The 20,278-nt window shown below is 39.0% G+C and overlaps 1 protein-coding gene across 3 annotated transcripts in view; it reads right to left on the bottom strand.

The window, feature by feature from the left end:
• The window catches only part of LOC124156992 (protein numb homolog), a 39,095-nt gene extending 20,691 nt beyond the window's left edge, over nt 1-18,404 (bottom strand). For all 3 annotated transcript variants that reach the window (XM_046531440.1, XM_046531441.1, XM_046531442.1), the window contains exons 1-6: nt 18,241-18,404; nt 8,239-8,310; nt 7,253-7,330; nt 6,856-6,996; nt 5,849-6,038; nt 4,979-5,221 (exon numbers count right to left, since the gene is read on the bottom strand). In XM_046531440.1, coding sequence (XP_046387396.1) covers nt 4,979-5,221; nt 5,849-6,038; nt 6,856-6,996; nt 7,253-7,330; nt 8,239-8,310; nt 18,241-18,378 — 862 coding nt within the window. In that variant the 5' untranslated portion in view covers nt 18,379-18,404. The remainder of the gene's footprint in view (nt 1-4,978; nt 5,222-5,848; nt 6,039-6,855; nt 6,997-7,252; nt 7,331-8,238; nt 8,311-18,240) is intronic.
• Between the last annotated feature and the right edge of the window lie 1,874 nt (nt 18,405-20,278).

The following is a 20,278-nucleotide window of genomic DNA, read 5'->3' as shown; positions in this document are numbered from 1 at the left end:
TACGTCGTCTTTCGTGCGATCCCTAACTCCTTTTTGAACTAAATCATTTTGGCGCTCTATTATGTGTGGTTGCATATGCTGTTAGGATGCCTGCCGGTGGAGCGGAAGCTTGGCAACAGTGTTATCCATAAGGCCCGTACTGTCAACTAAATCTGGAACGCTCTATAGCAATCATTGGAGTGGTCTTAATGAATGCTTGAGTTTGGCCAACTCTGAATTGTATGCCACAAACGTGGTATATGCGTACAGATAAATACACACAACATATATAATTAATTGATGCATGGCTAGTGAAGTAACTTTGCAATATGTGAAATTATAAAGGCAGCAGTAACTTACAAACACCCTAAGCAAATACTTGATTACCCAAATACATTGAATAATTAAGACAAAATTAGAGTCACAATATAATTTGATAATTGCAAATTGTAATTAATGGGTATTTTCATGCATTTAAACAATTTGACGCAAATATCTCAACTGTAATTGTACCACTTTGATCTGAAAACACTTTACAAATCCTAATGATTTACTGAAAAACTCGCTTATGGCTTAAAATCATATACTGGCCATCAAATGTTTAGTTCATGAATCAATGAAGTAATTACCACTAAAGCGAAGATGTCCAAAAACTGAAGCACTCAAATGCTTCAAGAATTCTTCAATTCTGCTAAATCATCACTGCTTAATGAGCAAGCACACTAACCCAAAGCATGCTTCACAATTCGGACATGGCTACATATATTTCTCTCAGAGCCCTAAGAACATGATATCAATAATATTAAAAAAACAAATTCAACAAACAAATTGATCTGGACCTCCTCCCGGAAATATTAAAACACAATTTTTTTCCTTCATAAAAGAAAACAAAATATTGAAAAATCATGAATTTCCAAAACATTTCTTTAACAAATTAAGTTTTTTCGATTATGAAAAGTGTTAAAATTAGTTTAGAACCCATTACACCCATGTCTCGTATAGCGCAATTTCGATTAGTGCAATTTCGATATAGCGCAAATTCGTTCCTCGGGGAAACATTGCAACGCAGTGTAGCCTAATCAAAAATTTTAAACGCTCTCATGATAAAACGTGAACTTGCGCTAAGTACACACGTAATTTCTATCAATTTACGCATATTAATATTATTTCTTGCCTCAAATCTTCTTTTTTGTTTATATATTAATCGAAATTCATTGCTGTGCAATTGCCAAAAGTATTACTCGTCATTGGGTCCAGATAGCCGGCCTACCGAAGATTTATCTCGTCTCCTTAACAGAATGATAATAAATAATTTAGATCGTTAATTAAGCGTGGGGCTAGTGGAAATGAGTTTTTTTTCAGCAATACGGTTTGAGACGTATTTTTGCCGTCGTAGGTTACCGGGCGATTGACTTCCAGGTAGAGGGTCTACGCTAAAGCCTTCAAGGTCATCGGTATTCACGGGGGAGAAATGGAGCGGAGGCCGAGTTGCGCATGAATAGCATCAACACATAAAAGGGTCCGCTATAGAGTCTCAAACACAATGGCTTCGTTCCCTCCCCGCAGTCATAGGCCTTCTGCGTCTCAGGAATACAGTTCAGCAGAAGAAGGTGATTTAGATAGAGCCATACAGAGTAAAAACCAAGAGAATATGGCAAAAAATAGGAATGCGTGTAGAAAAATCAAGAATTTATCAAGAAAAACCATAAACCTAGAAGAGGACTTGAGAGAGGTCAATTGCTTTGAAAATGGAGAGCGTCAAAGCGATATTGCGTGGAAGTTTAAACTCACGATGCCTTATTTTGAATAAAGACGAAGCTAAAATACCAGTGACCTCAGCCGCACCAACTTCAACCAAGCGGTCTACACATACGGAAAGTTCATGGTGAATCAGTACAAAAAGACGAGAGTGGTAATCGCTCCGAGACATTTAGTGAAAGCGGTTGGTTCCAGAATTTAAACGGCAAGCAGGTATTTTCAGTGCGGCGATATCAGGTGAATCTGCAAGTGTTGATAGCGCAGCCACCACAACATTTTCTGATGAACTCCAAGCTGTTATTGAAAGTGGCTCCTTTCCCCCTCAACTAGATCTAGTGTTGACGAGACGATATTCTTTTGGAAAAGAATGCATTCTCGTTCATTCATTTTCAGGGAAGGAAAACCTGGGTCAGGTTTCAAGGCATTTAAAGACTGTTTCACGTAGCTGCTAATGACTCGGAGGACTTCAAATTAAAATGATTTATCATTCATAAACTCCGCTAGCTATGAAATGGCATTTAAAGTAGCATTTTCCTGTCATTTCGATGAGCTACAAAAGGGCCTGGGTGACACAACAGTTGTTTTTAGACTAGTTTTAAAAATCGTCAACTGCCGGCAATGCATTACGATCCCCTGAGATAGCAGATGTTAGCCCACCCGCACGACAGGATGGAATTTCGAAAGCACGTAAGAATTTTTTTTAACGTGAATAAAAGTCTTTTAATGTGTGAATACTATCTTTAAAGATGTTTTAAACTATAAATATTTATAGAAATAATGTTTTCTAAGGCTTTTTATGGGAATATAGATGTTTTAGAGGAAATTCAATACCAAAGACCTATGCTACCAGGAACGCATCCCTATCTTCCCTATGTTAAAACGCTCTCGTATAACGCAAATTCGTATAGCGCAAAGACCCCAAGGAACGCATCCCTTGCGCTATACGAGACATGGGTGTACTTACTACCCTGTTTTTCAAAAATTTTCCCCCTGCTTTTGGACCAACAACCCTCAAATGAAATTCCTGCCTATGCCACTGCTTTTCCTCAACAAATACAATGCCTTCCTGTTTAAGAAAGTGTCATATTATTAAGATGAAAAGTAATAATGACAACACTTAGAATGTAATCCATGGAGTAACACAGCAAATTCCATGATATGTCACTAATAAAAGATGGCGCTATAACCTATATGATCAGTATCATTTTGCGAAAGAATCGTTCCTAAAATTTTAAAATCATGAGTCAAATAATACAGAACCAAAGAACATGGCTCGATAAGTTCCTTTTTTTATTCCAAAGGGACAAAAAATACAAGAAAATGTCTTGCAAATGGAATTAATTCATTGTTAATCTGATGCTAACATATGTATTTCAAAGGCTCTGTGTTGAGTGCCAACCCATGATAAAATCAAAGACAAAAGTTATTATTGGTAAATTTGATTATGAAAATTCCACTCCGTTTCTGCATCAGGCTGTTGGTTTCACTTCTGCCAACATTTCGGAAAATTACTTGTTTCCCTTCTCTATGTAGTGCCAAGTTTCACACTGAATTGAATTGGTCGGGCTCAGCAATTAAGTGTATGCATCATATGATTGGCTGATGCTCGTAATTCGTCATCAAATTACTGTCTGTTCTTTCCTCATCTGTTTTATGTAATTTACTTGAAGTTTTACTCAGATGAAAGACAGTATCATGATTGAAGTTTCATGGCATGTAGTAAGTTTCTAAAATGTCGGCGGTAAGTGACCTGAAGCAGAGTCCAATCAGAATTTCTAAATATTATTCATCAGGAAAAATTTAAATCGCAAACAAGTAAATGCTTTCAGTTGAATCCATCCCCAGAGTCGCACCCATTGATTAGTAGAGAAACACAAAAAACAAGCAGTTCCCCAGAGCTCCAACATATTAGTGAATCCACACCTTCAATCGTTAGTGTTTTGCTATTATTAAATTCGTGGCCAAATACCACTACAAAGGATGACTGCCACCACAGCATATTGCACCAGAGTGGGTCAAGCAGGTTTAAAAACAAAGATGACAACTTGGACTATAGGATATGTGGAATCTCTTCAAGATAACAATGAATAGTTAACTTGATAATGGAGGCGTCAAAAGTTGCTCACAGAAAATTCCCAGCTCATTGGCAATAAAGGGTAAACAAAAATTTCAAGATTTTAGATATGCTTAGGCCTGGGTTATGTATTGCTATTCATCAGACCCTCGCTTTACTAATCCATTCTGGATCCACTGTTAGTCAAACCATTCATTAAGCAGAGGATTACTGTTCCATGAAATGTGACAATTATTTGATTGGTTGGTAAGCTGACATGGAGTTTTGAAAATTGGCAATAAAAGATTGTTCAATTCAATTTTCAATATTGCCCAGGCTTTCTTTGCTCATTTCAAAATGGTTTTCAAGTGGATAATTTCAAGGTTTTGCTCTCGTTGCAAGAAAATAACACTAAACCAATTTTATAGTGGTATGCAGAAAGTTGTTTATGACATAATCTGATAGTATAAACAGGAAAAAAACCAAGAGTAGTGAATATGCGTAATGAAATTGTGAAATGAAGGTGTATTGAAGGAAATGGCGAATACACTGCCACAGTTGATTGGAATGAAAGTGAGTTTCACAAATATTTAATTTTGTCAACATTGGGGGTTAGAAATGGTCAAAAATGTGCTCTTATGTACAGATAATTGACTGCTTTCATAGCTCTGAAGGAAAAGACAGTGGAATCACATGGACTATTGCTCTAGAGGCTAATAACTTTCACCATTAAGACGGTGATTTTATTCCAGAAGAAAGATGGTAGTCACTCTGTCCTAAAACAGTGATGACACTAATTATTGGATAACCTGAGATGCTATTTTTTAGAATTTCACTACTGAAGATACAAGAGAAAGTCTAACCTGACAAATTGAAAAATATTTAATGGTACAGAAATTTAGAATGACAGATAGTAAATATATAAATGGAAAATCATCATAAATGTATATAAGTGGGGAAAGTAATAAACATGTGTAATATAATGCCAAGATTATGATTGTACATAGAATTATGAAATGCATTTTACTTGAATTTGCTTACATCATAATAGGTAACTCCCTAATCCGGTATGTTTTAAGTGATACATATTACTGTGCACTACTTGTATTTGGTAGTTTGGGAAATAAAATGAATGTAGGGAGTTTGTTTTCCAGGGGAGATGATGACGCGTGATGGCAGTTTACTCACCAGGTGCTTTGATGGGGGCTCGGAGGTCATTGCCTTCTAGGCTGAGCGATCGCTGCCTCTCGAGGGTCGAGGGGAGGTCGGAGATGCGCAGCGACAGCTGTCGTTTGAAGGGTGATGCATGGTTCAACTGCTGGAAGCCCCGGAAGGACCCCTGCCTCTGGAGCATTGTTGGAGTGGCATGCGGACGTTCAATGGCAAACGGATTGTGGACTGTTGGCTTCGACTGTGGGATAATTTCTCCACCTGTGAAGAACAAATTCAAATATGAATAGGAGAAATTACATTGATTTCATAGAGTAAGTAGTGGCCATCCACTAAGAAATCACTTGGGCTGACAAATGTCCTCGATTTACCAAACACTTTAAACCAATGTCTGGGCATCCACCCAACATGCTGTAAATTTAAAGATAATCTGTCAATGGTCTAATTTTGGAAAAAAATTCACTCTGACCGGGAATCAAGCCATGAAGATTCTGCTTTCACATGAATTTTTATGCATATAAGCAATGCAACCAATTTCCCAACAGATGTAGCTCAACTTGTAGGCCAACAGATGGCTCTGGGCATGGTTCCCTACGCCATGGAAGAAGAATGCTGGAGATGCAATGGGAAAACTGATCCAAGCAACAAAAAATCAAGTATTCTGATCACAAATATATCAAATTCATAAATTTACAGGTCACCACGAGTGAATATCCAAATATAAATACAAATAGAGGATAAAACAAAGAGATAAGAAAACAAACACATGACGGTGGCTTAACGATGGAATGATGGCTGAAAACACATGAAAAAAATATTCACTTCATCCGACATGTGCATAGACTGAGTCACACCCATTCATTATATAATGGATCATAGGGTACACACCAGTGGGTTTGAAATCTTGTGGATCCTGCAACCTCTCGGTGATGGACGCTTGCCGAAAGCTGCCCGTGCGAGTGAAGGTGGAGTTCTTGTGGTCGAACGTCATCGTCACGCCGCACTCCTTGTCTCGCTTCTGCTTGCGCTCGAGGCACGCAGCAAAGGCACATCCAACGGCATGACTCAGCCTCTCCCCCTGCGAGCAGACGCAAAGAAAAACACATGCATTGCTTGCGGCAAACCAATCACATTGCACAGCAATTGCAAGCGCAAAAGAAAGAAAGACAATCGTAAAACAGCCTTCTGATTGTCATTGCTCCCGTAGCATAACTACGCTAGTGGTTGCCATACTTAAATCCAGTTACAAATGTTGCTGATTCGAGGCCCAACAACATTATTTCAAAATATTTTCCAACTTAAAAGTCATTTATGTGTATATGACTCATACAAAAAGTTTTCTCATATGACCAACCTAAAAACCCTTATTCTTACTGTGGAGTTGTGGATCAAATAGGCTGATCACCTAGCAATAGCGAAGGGGGGTAATGATACTTAGGGGGACTGATTTTAAGATTTATATAATTCAATTGGATGAAACAAGGAGGAGTTTGAACAAAAAACTATTACCTACTAACAATTTCTATTCGCCTTCTGCGCCAAATTAAAAACACGTCATTCAACTGCGAGGACAACATTCATAGTCTCTGCTAGTAAGGAGGAGGGTTTAAGGTTTCATTCACTTTGTCTACCATTAGTAGTTATGTGATTATAATAATTATTTCAAACTTTGGTTATTTTTATGCTTAAGTTGAATTCAAGCTGTTGTATGATTAGTAAACGAGAATATACGCTCGTTGACTTTGATAAATAAATAAATCTCACACAGTCACAAATAAACCTCACAGCGACAAGAGGTATCTTTTGAGATGTTCCCACAGGAAGGGAAGATCATCGAATGAGAAGAGTGATCCAGAATTATTTCTCTAGAATTGTGAAGGCTGACAAATACTCACAGATTCCTTCAATGCCAGAAACCCATGGCACATCCAGCGACGAGTGGTGCCGTCCCGACAGATGTACGAGAAGCCTTTCTCATGGTTGCGATCAGGAGCACAGAAGGAGACCTTCTCTATCGTTTGATCCACTATGAGACCCTGCAGATTGAAGAGTACTGAAGTCAGAAATATATATATATAGAATATTGAAAATTATCTTGGAAGGGAATTAGTGCAGAGTTAGGTGGGCCCCGGATGAAATACATGGAGCATCTGATGGGAGAAGAAGAATTTGATTAATGAAGAGGAATAGCAGCTCTATACACCAACGATTTAGCCTCAACAAAAAGCCTTGCACATAAGTCCCACAAAATTATTTTAATGTAATAAATAATAATGGAAAAATTTCTCCTACCTTGGTCTCATCTTCCACAACCCTGAGTCCATCGCCTGAGACATACAGAATGGCTTTCACAGGCCTTCTCCTTGAATTCTGAAAAAAATAGATATAATTTTATCAACCACTATATTTCCCATACTTATTTTTGAAAGTTTGTTGAGACTTGTAAACAAATGATTTAAACAAACACACCTGGCTCAAGTTTTTTTTTTTTATTTAAGTAGTAAACTTAGTAGTAAAAATTTCCAGAAGGGCTAATATGCCAACAGAAAATCACAAAGAAAAACACTCAAGAAACACAACACATTAAAACAGCATGCCACATATGTGAATACGTCTATAATTAGTATGAAATATGATTAAAAAGGACCAAATTGAAACCACGTCCGTCATATCGTAATTGACACAATTAATGTACAACAATATTATTTTTTTACATTTACATTACAACCATGGAAACAAATATAACATTTGTTTGCTTAACAATAAGTCACATATCTAGTGACACCATAATATATTCGTATACCTTGGAGAATAGTGTACTTCTCTTATTTTTATATAAAAAACTCTGAGCCAACATTTCAGAAATTTAATTTGGCCTGACATTACCATTAATTGAAACATTGGCTTTTTATCAGTTATTTTAATTAATGAAAAAAGAGACCCAAATTCCAAGAAAAAGTCTACAATTATGTAATAAGTGGTCATGCAGAATCTTATTCCATACAAATATCAAAATTGAAATAAAAATAATAATAAGTAAATGTTTAGCAAAAAGATCATTTCACATACTAAATCTAATAACACTTGGTGTGTGTTGCTCTATTTTGCTACGAAAGTTCAGCGGAATCAGGGACAATAAAAATGCAAAGGCTAGCATTTGACTTTGACTGAGCTCTTAAACTTGACAAAAGAAAAACGTTATAAAAAGAAATACTTTTGCACACAAAGAATGATAAATGCAATAACAAGTATAAAGAGTAGGCGCTTGGAGTACTCACCCTTAATACTTTCAAAGCTTCCTCGCACACCTGCATACCCCTCGACTCGAAAACCTCCACACACCCAAGATACTGCAAAGAGAGGAAAAACAAAACAATAACACCCGTTAGAAATGCTATTGTCAACACCTTCCAACATGGTAACTAAATACCACTTGTGTGACGTAATGAAGTAAAAGTAATCAGATTACTGTTAACGATTACAAATCTAGTAATATTTACTTGAAATCGATACATTTTTGAGAAAGTAATTTCCATTTGTAATCCAATCTCAAAAGCTCACGCGAGTAACCATTATATTTTAGTGTTCAGAAGAGAAAATTAGAATTGCATGCAGGTCGATTGAAAGGCTGATTCATCTGCCATTACCTCATACACAGGAGTGAATTCGGATTGGAACATATTAATTAATGCCTAAAGTGACCCAATGAAACACTTAAATTATTATGTGATGGAATGACATTAAATTATAATGAAAATGCTGATTTCCATGCAAGTCTCACAGTTTGAGAAAATATTCACAGTGATTGCATCATTTACAGGAGCAAAATTAAAAGTAATTGTAGTCCTACTGATTACTTTTTCAAGGATTATTTTGTAATTCAAATTGATTACAAATTAGGCAGTGCAATTGTCATTGATTTCCTGATAACAATTTGTCAATTCTTTCCCACTATTGCTAAATACTTTTCACGATAGGTCAATGGCCTTAACAATAAAGGTGAACCGGAACACACCATTCCTCAACCTCTTACGCACATTGAGCAACTTCTCCCCACTGATTCATTCGCCCAAAATTTGGTGGAGACGACCTTGGTTTTACACCGGGTCAGATTCTCCTTCTCGCCCAACATTTCGTTGGAATATTCATCTAACATCGTTAGGTATCCAATAAGAACATTGTTAAAAATTTACTTGTCATTATAGAATGGAAACAATGATATAAGCTGAAAAGTAAAAAACTTTGTAGTTCCACATAAATTTACTAAAGTACGACCTTAATTTTGACGTGGCACATCATCTGGTTAACATCATCATCGAGATGACGAAATACTGTTATAGCAGTGGCGGATACAGAGAAAATTCAAGGGGGGGGGCGCAAAAGACATCTTGAGTTACCTTTACTTTTATCGCAATAAAAAATAATCAAGTCACATGCAGAGCTTCAGAAATTTTAACTAAAGTGATTTAACACACATTCAAGACAATGCCATCTTATGATATAAAAAAGTTAAAATTATGGTTCTGCTATGTTTGGCAATACGGGTGGCCCCGCAAAGGGGGAGCGCGCGCCCCCTGCGCCCCCATCTGTATCCGCCACTGTGTTCTAGTGAAATAGTATTCTCACAAAACTTTGGCCATCATGGAGACTCTAATCCCATGTAAAACCCCTGCTATAAAACCCACTTCCAACCACTGACTCACACACTGATTCATACCGGAGCGCAACCAGGAATTAAGGCTAGGAGGGTTTTAGGCTCAACTCGTAATGCTTTGGGGTCTGAGGGGTATGGAATAGCCGCCAGGGTGGGGGCCCTCCCCCTGAAATTCTTTTAAGATAAATGGTCCAAAATGGAGAGTTTTACGACTGTGTGAATAGTTTGATGCTTTGGTTGTGAGTCATCCGTCCCCCCTTAATATTAGACACTAAATTTATCACACTGAAGTATTTTTACACAAAAATTCTCTGAGCTCTGGGGGGGGGGGTTTAACCCGCAAACCCCCATCCTTGCTGCGGCACTGGATGCATACAAATGTTTGGTGTGAAGGAGATGTGATACGGCATCGTCTGCAACCCAGGAAAAATTGTCAGAATACTAAATTTTCCATCTATAAGAGTTTTCCAAATACCTATTTGCCTCAACTTTTTGGGGACATTTCGGGGTCAAAAAAACGATGGTGATGAGGAATTTGAACATCGCACAGAAGCTTGTTAACGACACCAAAGTCATTGTGGCAGCCATTATCCCACACGTTGACAGGAAGCCAAGAAATGTTTGGCGTTCCTAGGATTCAATTTAAGTAAGTTAGGTGATATCACCGATAAAAACGATCCCTAAATTACAAATGGCAAACACAAATTGCAAGAAGTGGGATAGTGACGAGAAAAAGCCGCTGTCCTTTTCAAGAGGAGTTTTCAAGAGGAGTTTTCAAGAGGAGTTTTCAAGAGGAGTTTTCAAGAGGAGTTTTCAAGAGGAGTTTTCAAGAGGAGTTTTCAAGAGGAGTTTTCAAGAGGAGTTTTCAAGAGGAGTTTTCAAGAGGAGTTTTCAAGAGGAGTTTTCAAGAGGAGTTTTCAAGAGGAGCAAGAGCGCCCCAACGAACGAAAGCAAGAGAGAATTTCGCCATCTACACATTTTGTCACTCACCGCACATTTTAATGAAGTTCAAAATTCACCATTTTCGTCGCTGATGGCAGAGCTATCCGAATTACAGGGGAAAATTATATCTGATTACGGCTGCTAATCCGAATTTATTTTCCTGATCGTGTGGAATTCTATGATTTATCAAATTCATAGCTTTTCAATCCTATTCCTCCCGAGTATGTACTACATTGAAAATATTGAGAAGGAATGGTTCGACCTGCACTGATTTCGGCGCTGCGGATATTCCGTTTTCCAAAATCGTTTTCTCGATGGTCATCCGTTCATTGCGGTGGAGGAGTCGGCCGTGGAGTGCTTTGGTGGAATATGACGCAACAATGTGTCAATCTTAATCGTTCTTACCCTCCTCATCTTGAATTCGTCCGAAGTCAATCGTTTTGTTTGCTTCTCCGAACTTGAAGGAGTCTTCCATCCTCCCTTGCAGCCATTCCCTCGAGAAGACGGTTTAATTTCCCTCTAGGTTTTGTTTCCCATCGAATTTCACCCATTGCTCTCTTGCGATCGCGAATCGCACCGCTAAAATGGCAATGACATCGTTTACTTCCCGCGGGGGCAATCCAAATTCGAAATTAAGGAGGAAGAGAAGGAGATATGGTCGTTCAGGCAGTCAAGTTTCAGCACGGCTAAATGAAACCAAAAATTTAAGAAAATTAAAAATAATTTTAGCAATGCTTCATTTGTTATTAAAATTATTAGTGTGAAAAAATAAATTTTATTCAAGTTACATAAATTATACCAATAAGTCTTTCCTTTTATTAATATCATTTTTCTCGGGTTTAGAGTAAAACTCGTTGAAAACTTTCGTTTCCATCCAGTCCTGATTTTCCTATTAATATTTTCGATGGGTGATTCTTCTCGGATTTTTTTACACCATTCCAGGAGGCAACAACCAACCCACTAAAACTTAAAATAACCGATGAAGCGACGCGAGTCAGGCGAACAACTGATCATTGCGTTGATGCGCAGGGGGACTGACTGCTATCCCCCTCCCCCATAAGCTTGGTTTCGTCCCGTCATCGTTATCACTATGCAAGTGTTCTACATATTGGAGTATCAACGACAGTATCCTGGCAATCTCCCCTCCTTTCAAGCACTTACCTCTTCAATTCACAATAAGACCTACTCCCTTTCAATCTATCTAAATACCCTTTTCTTTTCCTTCCCCTCCCTCGTTTACCCAACCCTCTACCCTAATCTAAAACTGTGTTCAACATCCCCTCCCCGCTTAGTACTCGCTCCATTCATACCTTCGTCTCCTCCGTATCTCATCTAAAAGCTGCCTCTCCTCGCCAACCATATCCAGCACTTCGTCGTTCCTTTTCCTCTCCGTCCATCCCACCCTCTCCATTCTTCTCCATACCCAGATCTAGAATGCCTCCAATCTTCTCTCGTCTTCTTTCCTCAGTGTCACGTTTCCGCACCGTAGAGGGCTACACTTCAGATCAAACTCTTCACTAACCTTTTCTTTACACTCTTACATAGCGATCCTCTCATTTGATCCTTCCTGTTCATGAACGCCTCCTTCGCTAATGCAATAGGGTAGTTTCCTTCATCAAAGAAAACGATAGGCATTGATTGCGATTCGTTACCCACCATTAGTGTATTCATAATACACAAATTATTTGGTTTTAGAAATACCGGTTTAGACGAATGGCAAGGGTCAAATTTTATCCTCATTTGAAAAAGGCCAGATTGGCGCCCATGCGATTCCACTCCGCGTGACGTCACAGGGACCTAGTTTCTATACGAGAGGATAGGAGTTATACATCGTCTGAGGTTACCAATGCATGCATGAGGCACAGAGCTCAGGGAAACATGTCTTAATAATCACCTATTATAACTGGCTAAGGTCGGAATGTTTTCTTCGTTTGATAAGGTATTAATAAACCTTTTTTAAGCCAAGCGCTACCATTCAGCAAGGTACTCAGCTATCCGCTAGCATCCTGCGTCCTATCAGCGCTCAGAGCCTCGATCAAGGTCACTTCATAAGGAGAGAGGGGGAACCAGAAATGCGTCGCACGGACTTTCCTACTAACGCGTCGCTTTTTTGCGCGCTTGAAAATTTTCACTTTTCATTTAATCGCGAAAAATAGATATCGTCATTTAAAAATCTAAAAGCGCGAAATACGTACTCCAGGAGTAATAATCTTTCGATTTAGGCAATAAAAAAATAATAGGAAACCACCCTATTCTCTTCTTTTTGTCCTTACTGCTGCATCCGTTTTCCTCTGATGTGCTGCCCAAACAATTGCTCTGCCTCCTCAAAATATTTTTAAGCTTTCCGTAGGAGCTCATTTTAATATTTTATTTATAATTTGAGGAATCCCTAGCCTCCCTCTTGCTGGTTACGCCCATGGACCCTAGACTTGGAATATGTCACGCCGCCCTCTTCGCAGAATGTAATACAGTGTGACCGAGGACAGCACTCCTCTCCGGTATGACTATCCATTAATCATGCGACGTGTTCGGACTAACAATACTGCTGTGAGTACGATAAATACCGACTATATCGTAACAAATACACGGGAAACGGAACCATAATTACATTATCATCTTGGCAACTCCACGAATATTCTTAACCAAGAGAATTCACGTCAGAAAGAAATTAATATTCGATTTAAACTATTTTCAATGAACCGAATTCAAAACCAACTGCGAGCACATTCATGGTTCCGTTGTTATATGCTGTATTTTAAACGGAACGAAAGTAAACCTAAATTCTTTTCACCGAGAAGTTTTATTTTTCATAAATTTCAAAATTGATTTTCGGCGATCAATCGAATCACGTGGATGCATTCCACAGTCACAAGTGGAATGGGCACCCGGAAAACGATTGACCGAGAAACGAGACGAGAAGGTCACCAAATGACCCCAAGGAGAGAAAGACTTCGTCGATTGATGTGCACTGGAGGAATGATTCGAGGGTCAAATGACCGCAAAGAAGAAGATTAAGGGTCAAAGGGGCCCAGCGCACTTCCGCAATCGATTGTCCAAGCAGCGACCAGCTGATCGAGTCAGAGAGCTCTGACGCCTACAACTCCACACGAAAATGATGGATAAACACTGGAGTGAAAACAATTGAAAGCTGGTCGCTATGCACTATAGGAGCAGTTGAAAGCAGGCGGAAGCGCGCCCGGGACCTCAAAAACAAGGGCGAATCCCATGTACTATACTAAATAGGAAAATTAAATAGCAAAATTAGCTTAAAATGTAGAGTGCAATATGTGTCATTTGTTTGGGATGCACGTGATTTATCTTCCAACTCACAATGCCATTGGAAATATAAGAGCCGAGAAAGTAAGGTTCAAAACTGTATTTGAATGGCACGCAATTCTAGCGGTCCTTTACAAGATGGCCGGATGCGCAATTTCCGGGCAATATTTGTAGATAACAATTATAATGTCCAATTTACAATGCATTTCCGTCTCCCTAACTATTTTGTCAATACAAGTACCTCATGACAAGCCGTTGACTCAGAAGGACTTATATTTTAAATATTTATAAGGTGTTTGTAATCTAATTAACAGATTTTACCATGTTTTATTGTAAATTTAAAATTAAGAAAATTTTTTATCAAGAAATCCCTATTGCATGGCATATGAGGAGTTTTACATGATTTTATTATCCGATAAATTAGCAGTGCGAAGTTTCAGTTAGAGTTCAAAACATATCAACTAGCAAAATTTTTAGTAACGATGGCCTAATAACCTGCCTGAATACAACTAGTGATATCTCTATTGCATTGCTATTTTAAATGAAAGAAATGTGTCCCATGGAATACACCGTGCAAATGTATGTGATTATTTTTCTAGTAATAATTGCGTTAAATTCCATCTTAAATGATTATTATTTTTCACCCTAGCGCCTGAACATTTTAAATGTATTTGAACTGCTATATGGAATGAGGTGCGTGACAATATATGAAAGCTGGACTCTATTAAGGTCTGCCATAAGAATATCTACCACTGGAATAAGTGTATTTCCCGCGCTTCGCGTAGGCCGCAGTCCAAATGAAAGTAGGGGATGACGATTTCCAGCCCAAGTAATGAAATATCAGAAAATTTAAATGGAACACCCTTCATCACAAGCAAAAAAACAGGCCCACTAATTTCAAACAGATGACAATCGAAATTCGGATGATCCGACCCAAACATGACTGTACACTCGGCGGGGGCTGCGCGGTGGGCTTACAATTAGATAAGTAGCTTGAGAAATCGACAGCAGAAAACGTCATCGTCAGAAGAATTGTCGGAGCACCTTGGTTCATGTCGAACAAAAACATCAGGAAAGACCTTAAACTAACCCCTCTCCTTTCTGTTTTAAAATCATGCCTTCCCCGGTTCGAGAAATCCTTCGCTGCTACGAAGAATGAACTCCCAACAACTCTTTGGGATTATACTCCATCACCATACGCCAAGCACTCCTCTTATCCGTTCCCACATTCCCACCCCCCTTAATCTAGCCTTCGACACTATGCCATGATCAAACCGCGAAAATAAAATGCTAAAAACCATCAAAAGTCTAAAACTTCTCGGAGGACAGCTAAATCAGCAAGGAACTTGGGGTACAATCGAAGTCCGCGAAATTTCAGCGTAGCGTAGCGATAGATAAGGGAATTCGTTTTTCGCTTCGAGCAATAAAAGACTTTCATAATTGCTATGGGCGGGACTTCGCGAGAGCATTTACTTAGAAAAGGCTGGTATCGTAACACCCTCCGCCATTGAGGCAGCTCGCATTGGGGTGGTTTGTGGACGTACGTCTTGCAGACCCCCGCTCTCAACACATTTCTGGCCTTATGCATGGAGGGCTGCTGGAGCATCTCAAGATTTCAGTGCTGTGAAGGCCATGGGATAAATAAATGGGATGTAATTGGAGATAGCAGATAGAAAAGAGGGAGGAAAAATATTGCCCATAGCGAAGCAATGGAAAAATGGAGAAAAAATCTTAGAATTTCAGCACTATGAAGCTCCCAAAAGAGGAGGTATACATATTAAGCTGGCAGTAACACACTAAATCACATGCATTCACTTTAAATGCACGAAAAATAATTGCATGAGTGTCCGGGTGACGAAATTCACGAATACTCTCGAAAAGAAAAAAATGAATGTCGAGGTCAAGATCATTCACGGAGCCGTAAGAGGGAGCACTCTGATATCACTGATTGCCGTGACTTCCGGAGGTAAATATGTGTGTGCATAAACATTTAGAGGTCATATCCAAAAGATACGACGAATTTGAAAACAAATAGTATTCGTGACGCCATCGAAAGTTAATAATGAGATTTGCTGGAATGAACGCGCCTCGTCGACATGACATCATCACAGGAGTCGAGACGACGGAAGGCTACCTATATAAACAAGTGAGCGTGAAATCACGCGAGTTCGAGGAATGATCGCGTGCGATGAAAAGGCGTGAGGTAAACAAAAGATTCGCTCAAGGCGAGAAGGAAACTCGAAAAAAATGAACACATTCCAATCCACTTATGCTCAGCGTACTTAAATATTCCCACTTTTCGGAAGTGACGTCACGTTTAAAAAAAATTTGGGCTAACTTAACTACCAAAATAAAACTCGCTAAGGGGTTTATAGGCGCAACCCAAGGAGATAACCTCCTTTTGCCTTGTCTACACTACGGACTTAACTTAAGTGACTTCACTTAAATCTAATCTTAAGTGTGGTGCGGTAGCTACACTTGAACTTTAAGTCGACTTCAGCGCCGTAATTGTCTATATCGGGAAACAGTAATGTTGACAGATGAAGATCTAGAAGAGCAATTTGTAACTCTGTGATCCAAAGTCACGGTTATTTGAAATAAACTTCCAAACTCCGTGAATGAACCATTTTGGATTTAGAAGGTTAAAAGGAAAGACCGATTTCAGTCCCTCAGCAAACGCTATTGGGCGAGAGGTGATGAAGTCAGAGGAATTTAGAATTACTAAGCTTCACTTCGTGGAATCAGTGGAATGACATATTCATGATGTAAACGAAAACACGTAGTTAAATTCCACTCCTTTATTAAAATCATTGATGTTAAATTTTAACTTTTAATTCCTCCCACGTCCAATGAAATCGCCATATCTAATCCCCCTCGGCATGCCCCTATGCAATGGTTTCAATAGCAGTGTGTGGGATGTTACTAAGTTCATTCGTTTACGTTATTTTCAATTATGACACCATGGAAAATTAACTGTCTCACCGGATCCTCTGCCGTCGTCTCATTGTCAGTCTTAAAATTCCTTAATACGTTTCTAAGTTTTTTTAAACGGGTTTCACCGTGAGTACAGGCCTAGCAATTAGTTTTCACGGAAATAAAAACCAACAATAAGATGAGAAACTCCACAAAATAAATTCGTCGATTTAATAACCCCAACACTAGAAGTTAACTAACGAAAAAGAACGCTGAATAACCACATCATCAAATTTATAGGTTTTTCTTTTGAAACGATCGTAGATCATTAAAAAAGAATAATAATCGATCTTTATCTCCACACTCTATGTAAAGGAGTTCAGACCAATATCTCTCCGTTTATATTTTCTTTGAGTGTAATTCAATGACAAATCGAGTTTTTATTTCAGAATAAGTGTGCGTGTAAAGAATAGCGAATCCCGGCTTCCATGTATACGAACAACAATGAAATTCCGCGGTCACCTGACGAGTCTGATTCCAACGGTGTGTATAACTATTGTTCATTTCGACTGGAATTTATTATTGCATTCGATTAAATGATCACGAAGAATTAATATCGAGCTACACAGAGGATTTATTAAATTGATAAATGTACATTGTGAAAATTCGTATGTAATCAACACCTACTCTAGTTCATAAACAAAGGACACTAATTTTTCTCCGTGTACTTGTAATGATCAAATGATTTGAAAAAATAATACCGTCTCTTGACTTTTTGAAAAATTAAAGTTATAACGTTCGGTTACTGTCCGCACATGCCAGAGGTTCCTGCTTATTTCTTGTCGTCAACACGCGTGGTCTATCAGAGCGGTGCATATATACCACCATATGTTAACTCTACTGTCAATATTATGCGTAGTACTTATGTCAAATAAATAATCGATCTACCTAAAGAGAAGTTCCAGGATTTTAATGAAATCCATCCATAAGTATTTCGTTTGCTGACTCTTTCCACTTCCATTACATGATGCATTGAATGGTGATAGATGCATTCAATTTGATAGTTTTATTGTTGGTCTCGAGTTTCGGTAGCTGATCAGCCATCTTGGTGGAACGTGTTTACATTTACCATGAGGCATATTCGTGCGAGTAGTTGCGACGCACCGCCACCGGGGCGACACATGCAACAGCATTTTAACACAATGATGAATACCCTGACGCAAGACATCAAACAGGAAAATGCCAAGGTATTCAGTGAAACTGCTAAGGGTGCTGTCGCTTAGTTTCCGCAGAAACTGCTTGGAAATCCTGATGAATGTCTACAGAAACGGTGAATAATTCTGTAGAAGTTCCTCAAAAAATTGTCTCCATATTTTAGGGCAAATGTAATGAAATTCAATTGAGTAGTTTAGGAAATTCTATGGAAAACGTTGAGAGGAATTTCTCCAGGATTTCTCAGCAGCATCACTCATTTGATTTGATGTTGTGAATGTACCTTGACGTGGAAGTTGCATGTTCCTGCTCTGACGGCTGCTTCGTCGGCCTGCCACTGATGCGGTTTGGAGCTCTCTGGGACGTGGGGCTCCTTTCGGCGGCGGAAGCTGTCTCGGAGGCTGCGTCGGAGGCGGTCCATCCTGCGGGGCCCCCGGGGGCCCTCAACCCCCCCACCCCTCAACCCCCCTCCACCCCCGCCCCTCTTATCCACCTGCAAGGAGAAAAAAAATGCCAGTCAGTACATGAGCGTACGTTGTTATGAATTTCATAGGTTGTCACCAACGCAACCGATTCAAACGGAGAAATTGCAAAATGTAACACAATCTCTCAATGTTGGCCGAAAACACAAACACCAAGTGCAAAATCAGATTATAATCACTCTTGACGAGAAACAATCTCTGGTATATTCGACGCATAGCGTCGGCAGCCATCCATGGTGAACCTTCCAAGACACTCCTGAATGGCTCAACAGCATCGGCAATCAATTTTTGATGGCAAAACTTCAAAAATTACCGCGAGTTTCGACTCATAGAGACATCATTAGGTCAAAGAAATAATTAAATGTAATCAGGACACTCTAATAAATAATATCTACTATTTCTCCTGATTTTGACGCTGTGGTTCCAAACGCGCAGTTACTTATTTCCGAAACTCAAAAAAGTGTAAATTACAAACAGTACTTCTTACTTCAGGAATTAGCTAGATGGAGAAGAAATTTTATAAGCTTGGGTGGAAGATGGGATAAGTTGGTCGATAATAATCGATCTTAGGACTAAGGATGATTGCTCGTGATGATGCTAATGATAAAATATACAGTGGGTGACTTGCGAATCCTCTATCGTAATTACTGTGAATGGAACCAAAACCAGAACCAAAATTTCGGTCCCGCATTGCCATTTCGAATGAGAGATAATCGCAACCTGAGACAGAAGAGGACGCCAAGGGCGTGTTTGTTTACTAGTGTCTTGGATACCAAATCAGAGGTCGTCGTTTAGAATGGAGTTGGCCGCCAATGAAGGCGGGAACTCATCCAAAATATTTCTACGGCCAAGGTCGCCTCGTCCGTAAACATAGAGCACCACGACGATGCAATTGTAAACAAAAGCAGGAAACGATCCGAAGAAGCTCATGATTGGAAACTGAGCAGATTAATTGCTTATAGATGTGCCCCAGTATCTCAGACAGTTACAAAGGAATCGGCTTGCATTTCCGGATGGACCTAGAGACTACAAAACCAAAGCCTCGAGTACAAAGTACTCACCATTACCTCCCGTTTGAAAGAGGGAATTTGCACTAGGAATAGCCCTAGGAAGCGGATAGGAGGCGTGAGTACTAGTAATTGCTACTCAGTAACTGATACAGAAATAGATAATGACACCAGATATAATTTATACGGAAAAGTAGCTGTTTAGCCAGTTGACGCACCAGACCTAAGGCCCTCGCTACGGACTAAGTGAGACCACGAAAGTTAACAGCTGCGATTTAACTGTCGTACTTTTGTTTTGCGCGGAAGGCTAATATAAATTGTTATTTAGTATTTATTAAATGTTCGGTCCAAACCAACCTAATTCCATTGCAATTAATTAATTAAAATTGTAAACCAGCCAAGCGATGGTCATTCTCCCCAACCATTGCTAGGTAATCAGCTTATTACGAAAGAAAAATATCTAAATGAGAGAAATCCACACGAAAAAATAGCTGCTGAAAATATTTCGAAATATTCACGATTAGTGAAAGAAAAGAAAATTACGTCGTTGGGCCTCGAACAAGCGTCCTTAGGGTTACGAGAGGCTACTTGGTGGTAATGGTGGCTATCTATCACAGATAAATAATTGCAATGAAAGAAGTTGGATTACTTATTTTAGAATTTAGATTTTACCCAAGAATTACTTATTTATTTAAGTTTTTATTTGGCTTCTACACAAAGCACGAGCAGTAAGATATGTTACGCAGGTTGGATATCCTTCTGTATACGGTAGAATGGTATTTAAAAGGTAAGTGCGCGGTGAAACGTTATCCTAATTATGTACGTCAAAGTA

This window comes from Ischnura elegans, chromosome 4, assembly GCF_921293095.1.
Source record: "Ischnura elegans chromosome 4, ioIscEleg1.1, whole genome shotgun sequence".
In the NCBI taxonomy this organism is placed as follows: Eukaryota; Metazoa; Arthropoda; class Insecta; order Odonata; family Coenagrionidae; genus Ischnura; species Ischnura elegans.
This window is presented reverse-complemented; position numbering and strand designations above follow the sequence as displayed.